The 17839-nt window shown below is 32.6% G+C and overlaps 2 protein-coding genes across 3 annotated transcripts; both read right to left on the bottom strand.

Annotated features, from left to right (window-relative positions):
- Window positions 1-1188: 1188 nt before the first annotated feature.
- Window positions 1189-3567, bottom strand: LOC144548221 (E3 ubiquitin-protein ligase SINA-like 11). Its single transcript, XM_078296928.1, has 3 exons — window positions 3325-3567; window positions 1921-2176; window positions 1189-1694 (listed from the first exon to the last, which is right to left on the bottom strand). Exons 1-3 carry the CDS (start codon window positions 3565-3567, stop codon window positions 1204-1206), a joined length of 990 nt encoding a protein of 329 aa, XP_078153054.1. The 3' UTR covers window positions 1189-1203.
- Window positions 3568-11402: 7835 nt separating this feature from the next.
- LOC144545997 (heat shock cognate 70 kDa protein-like) lies at window positions 11403-14940 on the bottom strand. 2 transcript variants are annotated; one of them, XM_078294548.1, is made up of 3 exons: window positions 14658-14940; window positions 14140-14356; window positions 11403-13110 (listed from the first exon to the last, which is right to left on the bottom strand). In XM_078294548.1, the coding sequence occupies exons 2-3, from the start codon at window positions 14351-14353 to the stop codon at window positions 11468-11470; spliced, it is 1857 nt and encodes a 618-aa protein (XP_078150674.1). In that variant the 5' UTR covers window positions 14354-14356; window positions 14658-14940; the 3' UTR covers window positions 11403-11467. The 2 variants fall into 2 exon arrangements, with proteins under 2 accessions (XP_078150674.1, XP_078150682.1); XM_078294556.1 differs by having other exon boundaries at window positions 14140-14360; window positions 14658-14901.
- Window positions 14941-17839: the final 2899 nt, after the last annotated feature.

Below are 17839 nucleotides of genomic sequence, written 5' to 3'. Positions count from 1 at the left end.
CATTCCTTTGTTAGGACCAACTTCAGTCTGATGCTGGGTCTGAGTTGTTCGAATCTTGAGGTGGATTAAACGGTCTAGATCTAAACATTGGAAGAATAACTTCGATGCAGATAAGTAATTTTTTATTTCTAAAAGTAAAAAAATAGGCAATATATTTTAATTTTTATATATTAAATATTTTGTCAGGAAGATGACAGATTAGTAATTCTTTTTTTATCCATGGATTTAAATTATTGATTCCATTTCTTTTGATATTTTTAAAGGATTGCTGGTCTTGAAACTTGATCAGAAAATCAAATTTTAATAGAAATTTTCATCAATGCATAAAGGAATGTTGTATGACCAAATTTTGGATGTTCTATGACTAATTTGTAGACATTCATGCATAAAGAAACTGAAATAAAGTAATTTTCTATGACCAAATTTTGAAGACTTGCATTAATGCATAAAGAAATTACGCCCCACATTTATAAAAATAAAAAAAATATTGCTTATTATTTACTTATAAAAATAAAAATGAGGAAGCTCATCAAAGTGTTGGTTTTGTACCACACTTGAGCCCACATTTCTGTTCAACAATCTCCTTCAAAATAATTATCTCATTTTCTCAGTGGCCCCTTCCGTGTGTTTATTCGTGGAATGGTTAATAAAGTGGGGAACACTGACTTGCTACACTGATTGTTACATATATAGACGCAGGTATCTAACCTTCTAATCAGAAGAGTATTTAAAAACCCAATGAGTACATGTGCCACTTTCTGTTTGTCCCTCTCGAATAATTATCAGTTTGGCATAATGTACTTAAATTCAAATTCAGACAACTAAATTGCAAACAAATTCAAATTTAGAGAACTAAATTGCAAGCAGCATATCACAGCACCAGTCCCCCCATTAAGTGTCATTGCTGATGACAAACCTCCAAAAGAAACAAAACACATATCAAGACAACCATAAATCTAGAATTCCAAAACAAGGAATATTACACTTTTCTCTCAAAAAAAAGGAAGATTACACTTCTTTTTTTTTGGTAAAAAAGGCCTAGATTCAATTTCAGTAAGAAACAGAGTTAAATTACAAAACATAGTAAAAATGTTCAGAGTTACAGTCATCCAAAATCCAAAGCTCTCATCAATACTATAGTCATCAATACTAACAAGGAAGATTACTGACATTAGTTACATACATAGATAAAACCAACCTTCTTCAATCTGACTCTTCATTAGGCTCTTCGTCTGACTGTGAAGATCCTTTATCTATCTCTTCCCCTTTTTTTGAAGATTCTTCATCCGACTTTTTGCTCAATTCTTTCCTTATTAAAATATGTATTTTCATATTTCCCTCGGTAAATCCTACTGGTACCAAAAGGGAAGAACCACCCACTTGTCCCCTCTTCCAGTCCTTAATGGAAATGACTGGCGAATTCATTTGCATTGTGATTGTATTATCACGACCATACACCTTAAGTTTATATTTGAAATCATTCCGGGCCAGATCGGGAAGATCGATAAAATATAATGATAAAACAGTCCCAACATCGGGAATTGGTTCCTTCACAAGCACAAATAGATCTTTACCAGGTCCAAGAAGTGTATAATAAAAATCTTCTTCATTAAATAGTATAGTGGAGGATTCACCATAACTGTAGTGAGTGCCGGTATCCCAGTGGTCTTTCAGAAAATGTGCCCGCCATTCACCTACAACATTGTGCACAAACAAATAAATGAACCAAAATAAGGCTTGATTATGCAACAGGGCTCACATAACACAGGTGACTTTAGTAATAAAGCTGTACTTTTCAAGTAGTTTGAAGTTTCAATTTGAGAAAAATACAACCATGCAGTACTAACCAAAACCTCATAGGCTCATAGCCTGATATAACAACCATTTCACAAAAGAGTGTTAACCAACAAAAATGTGCACCTGAAGAGGCCTTGTGTAGACAGTCTGGGATTGGGCATGGCGGCCGGCCGTACTTACATGTAGCAGTGTGCGCTTGCATCTGTGGGAAGGAAACAGACTTGCGGCAACCTAAATGGGCGTTAGGGCAAGGAACATGTGCAGCTTCCAGAACCTTCTCAAGTGCAATATTGCGATATTGTACACGACGATTGCACACGTGACAGATGTATTTTTGTTTAGACCAGCAGGAGGGACAGCCTGTGTGTCCATTTTTACACTGCCAAAAGTATGTGAATTTGTTCAGTTTTGTCATCTTCAATGTAAGGTATAAACTAATAGAACTGACGAAATTTGATAATGTTACCATAAACAGAATTGAAAAAAAAAAAAAAAAACTATGATGGAAAATATGTTGTACCGACACTTGCCATGCAGTCTTTACAGGAATGAACTACAACGTGACCACTTGAACACACTTGAACACAGACAAATGTAAATGGCAAATTGGTTCAATTTTAGCTTTTACAAAAAAGGTAAACATTAACAAACATGCTTCCGTATGTTTTACCGAAATGAATTGTATATTTCAACTGTTGTTTTTTCTTTGAATTTATCCTTCAATATGCACCTCTTGAATATTACAAGTCATTACTCAATAAGAAAATTAAAGAGAAAAGGTATACCTAGGTTTCAAAGAAAATTGAATATTACAATTTTTCAGGAAAATTGTAAAACAGACACATTATTAGCAATTGAAGTGGCTCAGGAAGTAAGGAGTTGGTTTGGAATCGATTGAGAATCCATGGAGAAGGGTATAGCAGCATAAAGGATGTAGATTAGGGGCAATTGTATGTTTAATTACGCAATTTTATTTTCACTTTTGTAACTCTGGACACCACTGGTGTCTGTTATTAATGGAATATAGGAGCTAGACTCCTAAATTTCTTCTCAAAAAAAAAAAAGTTTGACAGCTGAATCAAGTTTTTATTTAGAAGAAGAGGGAGGGTTAAAAAAAATAAGAAATGAAATTAGTGTCCCTAGTTCATATAAACGTAGAACAACAAATAATGCAACTCCCAGTGAAATCTCCCATAAATATTCTATAAAGTAGATATAATTTCAAAATATGACACAATACTTGCTTATCAGTTGAATTTGCATACTATCAGGTGTTCTATGCAAAAGTTCCAATGATGGAAACTGTCACCTTAATTATCAGATAATAAATTCGGTCATAATCCGCACAAAATTGAGATTAATAGAAAAAAAAATTTCAACACGTTGGTATATGTCGTTCAAACATTGAAGCTGGATTTGTTCACAAGTTATGGAGGAATTATAAAAGTGTTGAAATTTGATGGAGCATTTGACAGAGAAGAAAAGAGATAAATTTTCAGAGAACAGTAACATTGAAAAAGAAATTACTTGATTAATTGGAGAGTACAAGGGATTGAAGCAAATTGAGCACTCCAGAAAGTCGGTATCAATTGTGGCCATCTCCTTTTCTTCTCCAGTCTCGTTTTGAGCAGATGTAGAATTCGAACTCTTTCCTTCCTTGATTTTACTCTGAGGAGACGGAGTACTCAAAGTTTTTCCTCTTTCGTTAGTCTTTCTCCGCTTCGCCCCTTTGCCTTCGCCTTCTGTATCGTCCGAAGATAATTTTGCCATTGTAGAGACTGGAGAGAGAGCAAGTGAATTTTTTTTTTTTTTTTCAACTTGTAAGCCCGTAGGCAAGCATGTAAAGTATAAGTATATGATATCGATCCTTGGTTTATAGCAGGAGTGTCTTCTCCTCAAAAAAAATAAACAGGAGTGACTCGTGCTGCAAGAGGGACAGGCCACCTGTCCAAGGTCTCGTTAATTTTCTTCACGTGTCCATTTTCTCCGTTTTCTCTTTACTCCTTTATTAAACGCTTATTATCTCTAAAAATAAAATATTACATTTCCCACCCTGAGTCTGAGAAAAGAGGCAAACAGATTGCAATCTTTAAGCTCGGATATCACGCAAACGCAAAGTTTGAGATGATGGGCTGATGTCATCCAGTATCTTTTTAAAATGAGATGACCTTTCTCAAAAAAATAAAAAATGAGATGACTTCAAATTTCGTTTCCAACTGCTTCTTGCAATAAAATATTACCTTACAAATGCCCTTCTTTCTTTAGAGTGGGTAATCCTCTAACATATCTCATATTTTGTCCGGGCAGGGGCCCCGAATTTTTTATTAATAGAAATAAAATAAATAAAATATTTAAAAAGAACACTACTGTTGAGTTTTTTCGAAAACTAAGTAGACCGGGCCCTGTAAACCCGTCCCACCGGACGGGTCCAATTGACCCGTCCCAGTTAATCGGATTAGCCGTTAACTAACATCACGGAAAAAAAAAAAAAAAAATTCCCGGACGGATTTAAGCATCCCGTCCCGAGTCTGTAAAAAAAAAAAAAAAAAAAAAATTCCGGACGGATTTAAGCATTCCGTCCCAAGTCTGTAAAAAAAAAAAAAAAAAAAAAATCTGGACGGGTTAAGTAAACCCGTCCAGAATTTGAAATATTATATTTATATTATATTATTATATTATATTATATTATATTATTATATTATATTATATTATTATATTATATTATATTATTATATTATATTATATTATATTATTATATTATATTCTATTCTATTCTATTATATTATTATATTATATTATATTATTATATTATATTATATTATATTATGATTTTATATATATTATATTTTTTTGTTTTTTATATTATATTATTATATTATTATATTATGATCTTAAACATTTGAATTAATTTAGTATAAAGTCAATCGGTCAAGATTAAAAGATTAATAAATTAATTTTAGTGCATTTATTTTTTGAACGTTTTCTTACCGCTTGACTTTATACTAAATTAATTTGAACGTTTAAAATTTTCACATGTAGAGGCATCACTCGCAAGATAGGCAGGTTCTAACGGTTTGGATTCGTCATTTGAAAACGATTTAATAAGTTTTGGAGTTAAGCTCACCAAACACTTTGGTGAACTTAAGCACAACTAAACTAGTTCTATTCATAATATAATATATATATATAAGTATATTAATATAATAAGGGTCTGTCTAAATTGCTGCTGGCAGCATTTCGGCAGAGGTGCTGCCGGGGCTATATTTAGCCGTGTGATGTCCAAACAACAAATCCAAACCGTTAGATGTTTAATCTATATTATAATCTATTTGGAGACCAAATTTTACATTTTTTTGAATTTTTTTACTATATATTAAGCTGGTTTGAAAACCGCTGATTTCAGTAAATTTCTGCAGCATTGAAATCAGCGGTTTTCAAACCAGCTTAATATATAGTAAAAAAATTCCAAAAAATGTAAAATTTGGTATCCAAGTAGATTATAATATAGATTAAACATCTAACGGTTTAGATTTGTCGTTTGAACATCAAAAAATAGAAAAAACAGTGGCAGCACCGCTGGCAGAAATGCTGCTGGCAGCAAATTAGCCACAGCCATATAATAATATAATATAAAAAACAAAAAAATATAATATATATAAAATCATAATATAATATAATACAATAATATAAGAGGTGGGCTACGGTGAGTTGCGAAGTAAAGCGACTATTTTACTTTACGCTCATATTTTGCGATTTTAAAGTTCAAAACATCGATCCGAACCGTTCATCTTGTTCTCCATATTGAAATGTGCTTGGAGACCAAATTTTACATTTTTTGGAAATTTTTTACTATTTATTAAGCAATTTTGAAAGTCGCTGATCTGATGGTCCAGAAAATTTTACTATTGTTTACTGTTCACAGCAAAACAGCAATTTTAATAAATGCTTAATAAATAGTAAAAAAATTCCAAAAAATGTAAAATTTGGTCTCCAAGCACATTTCAATATGGATTAAATATCTAATGGTTCGGATCAGTCATTTGGAGTTTAAAAATAAAAATACGGCGTGAAGTAGAAACGCGTTTTACTTCGCAACTCACCGTAGCCCACCTCATAATATAATATAATATAATATAATATAATATAATATAATATAATATAATAATATAATATAATAGAATATAATATAATAATATAATATAATATAATATAATAATATAATATAATATAATATAATATAATATAATATAATATAATAATATAATATAAATATAATATTTCAAATTCTGGACGGGTTTACTTAACCCGTCCAGATTTTTTTTTTTTTTTTTTTTTTAACAGACTCGGGACGGGATGCTTAAATCCGTCCGGAATTTTTTTTTTTTTTTTTTTTTTACAGACTCGGGACGGGATACTTAAACCCGTCCGGGAATTTTTTTTTTTTTTTTTTTTTTTTTTTTTTTTTTTTTCGTGATATTAGTTAACGGCTAATCCGATTAACCGGGACGGGTCAATTGGACCCGTCCGATGGGACGGGTTTACAGGACCCGGTCTACTTAGTTTTCGAAAAAACTCAACAGTAGTGTTCTTTTTAAATATTTTATTTATTTTATTTCTATTAATAAAAAATTCGGGGCAGGGGCCAGTATTAATTTGCTTTGAGAGTCGTGTGGAATATATTTGAACGGTTGAGATTTTCCAAAAACCACGCAAAAATATGAGATATCTCAGAGGATGTTAATTCCTTCTTTAGTGCATTTAGTATATCAAAGATTTGCTGAGTCAAACTTATTATTACACATAGAATGCATTAAATTAAATACAATTAAATTTCGCTGATACAAAATCTTAAATGAAATTCCCTAGTAAATAAATAAACATAAGAAGAAAATACATAATTGTTTAGGGTAAGAAATTGTTTCAGAACAAAATATGTCCATTTCTCAGAAGAAAAAAAATCTCAAATAAAAATGCCTTTTGAGAAATTGTATTCACTTTGACATATGGTTTACTGGTATGAGTCGTAATTGACGCAATACCAGTTCGATGCTATTCAGGAGGAATGTGAACAACCAATTTTTTTCATAATTTTAAAGAAAAAAATATGTTAAATTCATAATATCATCTGTGATTTTTTGTCAAAAAAACATCAACTTTACCGGAACTTTTATTTCTACCCTAACTCAAAAAAAAAAAAAAAAAAAAAAACATTCCAATTTTAGAGAAATTTGATATTTACCCAGGCCGCATAATACCGTTGCGGTTTCAAAAACTGAGGGCCGCACAATGACTCTACGGCTCTAGTCTAGAGGTCGCACAATGGATCATCAGCTCCATTATTTTTTTTTTAACAGATTGAACTTTGTTTTCTGTGCATTTACAAAAAAACAAAAAAAAACAATGGGGTGGCCTGTCCATAGACCAACACAACAGAATTATTAGGCGGCCCTCAATTTTTGAAACCGCATAATGTCCTTGCGGGTTGGGTAGTTTTTGAATTTTTCTAAAATTGAAGTGTTTTGATTTTTTTTTTTATGGTAGAAATAAAAATTTCTGTCAACCTTATCATGTTTGAATTTTTATCTAAATTAATGTTACAAAATAATTGGTGTGAAAACTGTACACAAAAGAGATGAAGATTTTAACATAGTAACATTGATTTTTCTGTGAAGTTAAAACTGCTATTTTAAAATATCTACTTTGAAGTTTGAACAAGGTAGCAATGATTTCTCTGTGAAATCATGATGAACCTCTTTATATAGGGCTAGGCTACTATGACATTGGTGTTATTTGAAATTAAATAACACCAATTTTTAAACCCTTAGATCTGCCTTGAGATTCGTACAAAATAAAGTGCTTGAACAGTAAAAGCGGATATTACGAATCTCAAGACAGATCTAAGAGTTTAAAAGTTGGTGTTATTTAATTTCAAATAACACCAATGTCATAGTAGCCTAACTCCTTTATATATGCTAGATGGCTCTATATCTTATCACTGTCAATTATTATTTTTTAATATCGAGAATTGTCATATCATGCATGTAGACAATTTTGTCAAAAGAAAATATAAAATAGAGAAAGTGCAATTATTATTTCAATATTCAAAGTTTGTTTATTAAAGATACTTTGTATCTCTTCCAATATTTAAAAGGCCTGAAATTGTGAACAATGAATTAAAAATCCAAAATCCAGTAGAGTTTATGTGACACCCCATTATTTTGAAATACTATTGAAACTTTTTCTTTTTGAACTTGTTTGCAATATTATAAATTTTTGATCTAAATTTGTAAAAATTGTTTTCAGAAAACAGAATAAAAAAATGAAAAACGTGGCATGCCACATGTCATTATGCATGTTTACCTCCACAAACTACCCCACTAATTTTTACCTTCTATAATCTTTATATAAATCTGAGTTTAATTTCTCTCGGATCATTTTTTTAGGAAAAAATAAGGTAAAATCAAAGAGAAAATATGAAAGGAAAAAGAGAGAAAAATAAAATAAATTTTTGAAATATGTCCCATTGAAATTTTGAACCTATGTCGCGTGTGATTTTGAAGTGCTGATTGCAGTATGATTTGAGTTTTTGAAATATTTCGTTATTAGATAATCGGACTTCATTATAACTTATGTTTTCATTTTGATCTGATTGATTGAATAATGGATATGGTACAAATTTGTAAGAAAATAATACAAATGACACATAATTTTTGCAATTTGTTGACACGATTCTAAAATTATGTATGTTTAATCGACACTTTCATACACTATGTGCTTGTACACGGTTGAGGATCTGTTGAGTCTATCTGAATTTGAAGGGGTACAGTTTTGTATTAAAACTGGAGAAATCTGGTTGCACTTTAGTATTAATGTTTATATATTTATATTTCTCCTACTGAGTGTTTTGAATAATATGGGAGCACTGTAGTCTGTATAGTCATATCCCTTTACTATTGGAGTGCGGATCCTCTGAGATATCTCAACTTTTGCGTGTCCGACGTGTCCGGTTGCCTATTCGGGAGTGATGTAGGGGTCAGTATTATGTGTGCTTTGAGATTCGTGCAGGACGGATTTAAACAGTTGAAATTTTCCATAAAGTCACGCAAAGTTTGAGATATCTCAGAGGATACGAATTCTTGCTATTGTAGTCTGTATAGTCGTATAGGCACAATTCATCAACCCATGGCAAATGGAACTTTCAGCAAAAGAGACCCACTTAATTTGCCGAAATTTTTAAATATATCATGGTTCAAAAAAAGATAAACTCAAACATTCTTTTTTTGAAAAATTTTGAATTTTGACACGGCCGCATCCCGAGGGAGCAGCCAACTTATTTCGGGCCGCTTCTAGGCGATGTGGTCAGGGCCCCATCCCGAGGGAGCGGCCACCCTATTTTCAGTTCAAAGTCACATGAGCAAAAAAAAAAAAAAAAAAAAAAAAATGGGCCGCTGCCCCTAGATGCGGCCCGCAGAAAAGTGATCGCATCTAGGCGATGCGGTCATGTCAAAATTCGAAAATTTTCAAAACCGGGGTGTTTGGATTTATCTTTTTTGGAATGATGGTATATTTAAAAATTTCGGCTTAATTTGATATTAGCGCTGGCAGTAGAGTAGAAGCAAGTGAAGAATCGCATATTGGAATCCGTATCAGCTCCGGTACCTGAGGTACGTGCAAGCCATAAATTTGGAACGTTCTTTTCATGTGGCACGAATCTCAAAGCACATCCTCTACAGTCTTCATTGGCTCTGGATTGAATTTGATCTATCTGAAACTAATCTGAACCGTCCATTTTTTAAAATTGTACCTCAGGTATCTCGGGGGCACGGACTCCGCATATTGGTGGTGCAATGTGCATGCATGCAAGCACACAGCATAAATTGGTGAAATTAAATATTTAAACGCGATAGTATAGAGGTAGTCTTCTTAGTAAAAACACTTGCAGTCTTGCACTAAAGACATTTGCATAATTTAAAAAAAAATCCTAAATCCTAAATCCTAAATCATAAACCTATTTGGTCTGCATGTCAGACCATAATTTCATTAGTAGATAAGATAAAAATACTATATCATAATTTAAATTTGGTATGTATAATTTTTCAATTTTACTAATTATTTACAACGTAAACAGAAAATTAATTAAAATTTGTGTTAATATTTAGAAGAAGAATAAGGCGAATTAAACAAAATCAAGGAGATCGAGGTAGAGAGATGTATGAATTTTGTTTAAGAAATAAGGCGAATTAAAACATTAGTAACTCAAAATTTAAAACATAAACATTAAAATAAAACTGTTAGATGTGATCTATACGATTTTCACTACGTGCTCATAAAATAATATCACGTTTCAATTTTGTTTTCATGCGAATCAATAAGTTAACTAGATAAAAAGATCAATGAGAATATAATTTGCAAAAATATTCAACTTTCTCTTCTTATTTTCTTAAATTATGGCAAAATGAGAATGTACGCAACTATTAATTCAATTCAATGGACTTGAACAACTCTAATTGATTTCTAAATAATTATTAACTACTAAATAGAAACTAAGTCTCTCTTATTAATTTGTAAACCTCCACATCTCTCAAATTGAAATTAGATTTTCAATTAATGCCATGTGAGCGATTAAAGAAACTTCCATGAAAAAAGGAAAACTTTATCCAATAATTTTACCAACGTGAAGTTTATAAACGATTTTTTAATAAATTAATTTTCATGCATAATTTCTAAATAAAAAACTCTCATATATTAGTGAAATTGAAATAGAAACTGTCACTTCGTATTTGAAATCTAATAATAACATAAATGGATATCTCCGGGTTGACCCACCTTCATGCAAAATACAATTGGGTATATGCTCTCAGATAAATTATTGAAGAAGTCAAGGGTGTCTGTTATGCCCAAAACTTCGTTCTATTCATGCTGGTAGTATTTAACGAGCAAATCATAAATTAATTTTATTAAATTAAATATTCTTATGTGGATAAAACATAAATGGAAAGCATGAAAAGAGTCTGGTAGCCAACATTAAATTTGCCTATTGGTGTGTGGTAAATTAATTCTACTTGTACATTAAATTCTGGTCTTACACTGATGTCACTGTTTGTTCACTCTTTGGCAACCTGCCAGTACCAAGAGGAAATAATGAAGTAGAAACACAATATTCCATTCAACATTAAGATTCCGAGAAAATCAGATTACATGTTTTTTTTTTAACCTTATTCATCCCCGTTTCTATTTTCTTTATTACTACTTCCCTGAATTATATTTTTTAATATATTTCTATTCATAGTAGTCTTCTCGCCTTCTAAATTAACACAGAGAAAGAACATTTAGATTCAGAAAAAACAAACAAAAAAGTAGAATTAGCAAATTAAACTATCATTCACGAGATTTACTCCCTAGTCCTATAAATTAAGAAGCAAGGACTTGATAAAAAGGATAGCTCATAGATTACTGATGTTAAATTGCTAGAATGGCTCCAAAAGATGAGAACCGATGCTCATCTACTCTAAACCCAACCAAAATAAAATAAATTAAGGAAAAAGAAATCACACAGATGATCCACTAATTAATATCACGTATCCTATAATCACAATGATAGTTCTCTTCTTCAATATCAGAATGATCCTCACCAAAATTTGGGAATTAATCTTCCACAAACAGGAACATATTATAAGCTCATTTTTGAGAGGGTGGAGCTCATCTCTACAAGCTCTTTCTTCCTGGCGTCATACTCGGATGCATCCATCGGCACATCATGCATGAGCCATTCTATCGTCTCGTCGACGGCTTCAGCAATGTACTTAACATATTCACTTGGTGCTTTTGTAATGACATGATCCTCCTCCACCAAATTTCTCAAGCCATATGCATACTCTTCCAAAGAGTTCTTGGCTAAAAACTTCTTTTTTAACTGTAAATCCTCCATTCTATACATTTCTGCTTCACACAACATCCTATCTATCTCTTCCTTGCTGAGCCTGCCCTTTCTGTTGATCAAGGTGATTTCATTCTTTCTACCGCTGACTGGCTCCTCAGCAGATATATGCAATATGCCGTCACTATCAATTTTAAAAGTTACTTTCATCTTGGTTTCACCTCTTCGTGCAGGATGGATCCCAGGTAGTCTAAAATGCCCAAGTAAATTGTTATCTTCACACCGCACACGCTCTCCCTCGTAAACTTTGAAGCTGAATGCAGATTGGAAATCAATGGTCGTGGAGTACACTCTTGACTTCTCTGTTGGTACTGGTGTGTTCTTTGGAATGATGACGGATGTGCTACCGCCTAAAAGACTAATTCCAAGTGAAAGTGGGGTAACATCAATGAGCACCAAATTTCTAATCTCCTCGCAATCTTGGCCACTTAAATTTGCAGCATGTACGGCAGCACCATATGCGACAGCTTCATCTGGGTGGATGCTTTTACATAGCTCCTTACCACTAAAATAATCCTTCAAGAGTTGTTGAACTTTCGGAATCCGGGTAGAACCGCCAACGAGAACCACCACATCAATGTTATCCTTGTCTATGCCAGCATCCTCATGACACCTTGTCACAATCTCAATACATTTCTCAAAAAGGTTCGCATTGAGCTCTTCAAACCGTGCACGAGTTATTCCGGAATAGAAATCAATCCCCTCATAGAGACAATCAAGGTTGACAACAGTTTGAGTAGTGGTGGAGAGGATTCTCTTCGCCTGTTCACATGCAGTCTTAAGGCGCCTCAAAGCCTTCGGATTGCTGCTAATGTCCTTCCTCTGCTTCTTTCTAAACTCTTCAACAAAATGATTCAGCATGTGGTTGTCAAAGTCCTCCCCACCGAGGTGGGTGTCACCAGCAGTGGCCTTCACCTCAATCAAACCGTTGCTAATACTAAGCAATGAGACATCAAAAGTGCCACCACCAAGGTCAAATATAAGCACATTCTTCTTCACTGGAGAGTTAACTTCATTTGTATCAAAGCCGTAAGCCACTGCAGCTGCAGTCGGCTCATCCATTATACGCATTACATTTAGGCCAGCAATAACGCCAGCATCTTTGGTCGCCTGACGCTGGGCATCATTGAAGTATGCAGGAACAGTGACTACGACATCTTTTACAATGCAACCGAGGAATGCCTCTGCCACTTCTTTCATCTTTGTAAGAATCATTGAAGATATCTCCTCAGCAGAAAATTGCTTCTCCTCACCTTGATAATCGACAACGATGTTGGGCCTATCGCCACTGCCCTCAATTACCTTGAAAGGCCAGAGCTTCTTGTCACTTTGGACGCATGGGTCAGAAAAGCGTCTACCAATCAACCGCTTGGCATCTAAGAGAATATAGAAAACAAGTAAATCAGTATTATGCTAATTTTATGCCCCAAATAAACTACTATTATTCTAATATGTCAGATTATGTAAGTCAATTATTTTTCTAATAATTGATCAATACTATGCTCAATAAGAAAATGCACAGATAAAAACAAGTAACTACTTAAATTCTAATTCAACCTTTTTGTAAAAAAGAATCAAATTTGTTGAGTCCAAAGAAATTCACATCAACCACACAGATTGGCCATATCCAGTAGCACATTTTTGACAAAAAAAATATCATATTCTACTTCCATCTGTGTTTTTTTTCTCTTATAATAATCTTGATTGTCAGTCAACTACAATGCATGGATCAGTGTCACAGAAGCAATAAATTAAGTTCTTGGCACTTAAAAAAGTTTCGTACAGTAATCAAGATAAGCCCGCACTGATTTGAACAGCATAACAATACAAAGAGTTAGTTATAAGGAAACTTAAATGAACTAAGATTTAATTAAGTCAAAATATGAACTTTGATTTTATCTAAAGAAGCATCAAGCAGGAGCACCAAATAAAACAAATAAATTATGATAAAAGAGCAAATTCATAAAGTACTAAGAATTTTATTCCCCATATTTTTTGGCTGGGCTACTCATAGAATGGAAACTTCATGACATGTTGAGTGACAGAACATCCAATTGATAAGGAAATGACACATTTTATGGTCCGACATGCCAAGTGAAAAATGAAAGGAGACAGGTACCTAATAAAATAAATTTGGTGAAAGTAGAGAAATTTGGTGCCTTTTCTTTTACTTTTGTGGACTGAGAGATCTTTAGATGCCTCCAAATAGTATACAACATTTAGCAACTCTAGTGAAAAACTAAAGAATATGGAAATTTATGCGAAAAATAAATACGCAAGCTCTGTGCATGAGTCACTTGATTACAAAAAATAACCATACTAAGAGGCAGTACTACGAATAAAAACCGGACATTTGAGTTATTAACAAACAAGGAAAAATAATATATTTGAAGAGCGAGACGCACCAAAGACAGTATTGGTAGGGTTCCTAGTGGCCTCATTCTTAGCCGCATCACCAACGAGTCTCTCAGTTTCTTTGAAGGCCACGTAAGAAGACGTCGTACGGTTTCCCTGGTCATTGGGAATGATCTCCACTCGGTTATTTCGCCAGACCCCAACGCAGGAGTATGTCGTGCCAAGGTCGATTCCAATAGCGATACTCCCGCTTCTACCCGCCATGGCCTAACTTGGTTGGTCACATTAAGCAAAAGAATTTATGTGTTTTATTGATCGTTAGTTCATCAATTACAATGTATGCTATTTAAGCACATTTGGGCAATATATCTGTTTGAACTAAAATCAGAAAATAGTACAGATTAAGTAAGTATCCTTAAATGGTCATTTTCACAAACACCTCATGTGCTCTATTTTACCGGCCTTGGAAAAGCCATCAAAGTTGGTATCGTATACCATGTGATTTGGCTCACAGCCGACTGATGGCATGGCATTGTAAAAATCAAAATCACGAACAAAATATTTCTACCTCAGTTTGAGGAGTGAAGCACTGGTTCCGGCAGAGAGCTCGTACTGCTCCTTTTCTCTTCTTGTTTTTTCCTTTTGCTTCTGTACTGATTGGAGTTACTTAGGGCCGCCAAACTTACCAAATGAATTCTCGCCAAATCCGACCAATTTTCGCGAGATTTCGATGGAGCCAAATTATCCCTCCAAATCGCGCTTTCCTTTAATGTCAAAATTTCCTTTAATATGTTTTCCGAAGAGTAGCGGAGCTCCGGTTTGGTATATTTAATTGGGAGAATTTGCAGTGTGCCGATATAAACTTTTTAAAATAGTCATTTTTTCTATAATAACACCATAATATTAAATATTCCATCAAAACTTAATAATGTTTTTTTTTATATTTTTCATTTGTTTAATTCTTTATTTAGTTATTTTAAAAAATCAAATTGATAAGTATACATCAGAAAAATTCTCCCTATTTAATTAGTTATTTTAAATAGTGCAGTCTTTCCGTTCCGGTGCGAATTTAATTTCTATATGTGTGGGAGGAAAATGGAAAATATATTAGATATAGGTATCACATGAAAGTAATTACAATCATTTTTTATTTTCAAAACATTAATATTCCCTCAAACTCCGAATTTGACCCATCTGTCATTCTTGCAAATTGGATCAGATCATAAATGTTATAGTCTGAAAATTTTAAATTATTAATTAGCTAACCACTTATAAATTACGCCTAATTAAAATTTTCAGTTAATTAAGCAATGAATTAAATTATGAATACATTTATTAAACTAACATAAAAATCTCAATTCATTAAATTAAAGTTGAAAATTAATTCGAGACATTAGATTAGAAATAAATAAATACAACAATAGAATATTAAGTACTTATGTGAAATTAAAAACCAAAATTTATGATGTATTTAGAAATAAGAAATTTATGGAAGTAACATATTAATTAAAATTTAATGAGATTATAAAATAATAACATTAATCAAAAGTTAGACAAAGATCATAAACAAATTATAAATTTAAAACAACGAATATTCGTACAAATATTTAACATAAATAGATAAATAAAAAAAGAATTAGATTTTAAAATAGACGAAAATTTCCCAATCAATTCAAGAAGGATTAGAAAATTACAATAATAATTTAGAAAACAAAGCGATTCGACACGAGAAAGGCCACACGGATCACACCTCAAACTATCATTTCTCCTATTTTCTTTTGCTAATGAACCCCACCTAATTAAAACCCCTCCCCTCACTCTTCTTCTTATTCCTTACTGGAGAAGTAACTAAATTCCCAAAATCTCATTCCATTTTGAATTGAGATCCGCACTCCTCTCTTTTCATTTTGTGACAAGTGGACCCCATCCTCACTCAAACCTTTTTCCTCCTATCTGACCTACAATCAGGCCCCATCCCAATTAAACCCATCTTTCTCTTCTTCTTTTTCCGGATAAGAATGTCCTCCTTTATTCTCTCTTCTTGAAATTTTTTATTCATAGTAATTATAAAACAAAAATGTACGAAAACAGATAGAGTACCTCGTTTTCAATCAATATAGTAAAATTGTCAGCATAGATCATAATCCATATTTTATGAATTGTGAGCATTGACAACAATCTATCTTTATTTTTTTTCTTTTTTTTGTAAAATGATTTAAAATTGCAGTCTAAGTTTTAAAAAAACAAAGAAAGAAAGATGGATCGTTATCAATGCTCACGATCCATAAAAAGTTGGATCATAATTTGTGCTGACGATCTTACTATATTAGTTGAAAACAAGGTACTCTATCTGTTTTCATACATCTGAATTTTATAATTGCTATGAATAAAAAAATCTCCTCTCTTCTTCTTCCGTACGCGCACCTTATCCCGCCTGTCCAATCCGTCCGACCGCCGGTATGTCTGCCACGTGAGCCACGACTTTGGAGAGACCCTACGCTACCTACGTCACCCCTCTCTCTCTATCTCTAAGTGCCTCTTTCTCCCACACCCCTTTATATAATCTCTCTTTTTTTCTCGTTTTTGGTTGTTGATTTCTTTTATTTTCGCTCATGCATTGAGAAAAAACATTTCTCTTCATCACTTCTCTGTCCCTCTTTCTTATGAGTTTGATTTTACCAATCCAATCCGTTAGAGTATTAATTTACAATGGAATTTTGATTTTTGATTAGACGTATAATATATTTATTTGGATTGGGCCTTATCTATTCTAACTAGGCTGTGTAAGTCCAAAATATAATATCAAGAATTATTTAAAATGAATTTGAGTTTTCTGATTTGTGTCGAAACAATGAGAATTTGAAATAGCATCTGATCGAGTCTTTATTCTTATGTTTAGTTGAAAAAAAAAAATGAAATAATGAAAAGACCTTATGAATTGAACTAGGTTAATATTCAAATTTAATTAAAAGAGGCAAGGCCCGTGATTTTGTTTTTAATTTGCATTAGGTTGTGTAAACCCATCAAAGAAAATATAATATATGAATTCAACTAAAATATACATAGGCCTTATATATTTGGACCGAAAATTGAATAAATAGAAATTATTTAGACCTAAGGCCTTGAGTCTCCTTTTTATTATCGCTGATAGCATAATTAGTTAAAGTGATTGATTAAAAATTAGGAGATCAATTTATCATAGATAAAAAGTTTGAGGGGCATAACGTACATTACCCCTTGATCAATTAACACTTTAACAGATACTCTCAATATAATACCAAGAATAGATTATGAAACGGAGCAGTGCGGTGGCTTAAACAATGAAACGTAGTTAGAAAGAACTCACGGCGAGACTAAATATGCTGTGGCACGGTATGGTTTCGTCATGACACGGTACGACACGCATACCAGTCACATGATGTGATTCTTGTATCGCGTGTCATGTATTATAATTATTTTTTGAAAAAAATAACACATTATACAAATTAATTTGATCAGAATATAACATAGCACAAGTACGACACAACACAACATATAACCAATTCAAATCAGATGCCAAATTTATTTTTGTACACAATTTTTCTTTTACAACATTGTTTATTTTATTTTATAATTGTTATAACTTTTTCACTTTTTAGATATTATTTCTGATTTTTTTTCTTATGCTGGTAAAGTGGAATTCAAGGTGGATGTAAAGGTTGTGTAATAGGCAGTATTTAGCAACTACTGTAATGCTAATTCTGATAGTCA

This window comes from Carex rostrata, chromosome 2 (genome assembly GCF_964058835.1).
Source record: "Carex rostrata chromosome 2, lpCarRost1.2, whole genome shotgun sequence".
Taxonomy (NCBI): domain Eukaryota; kingdom Viridiplantae; phylum Streptophyta; class Magnoliopsida; order Poales; family Cyperaceae; genus Carex; species Carex rostrata.
This window is presented reverse-complemented; position numbering and strand designations above follow the sequence as displayed.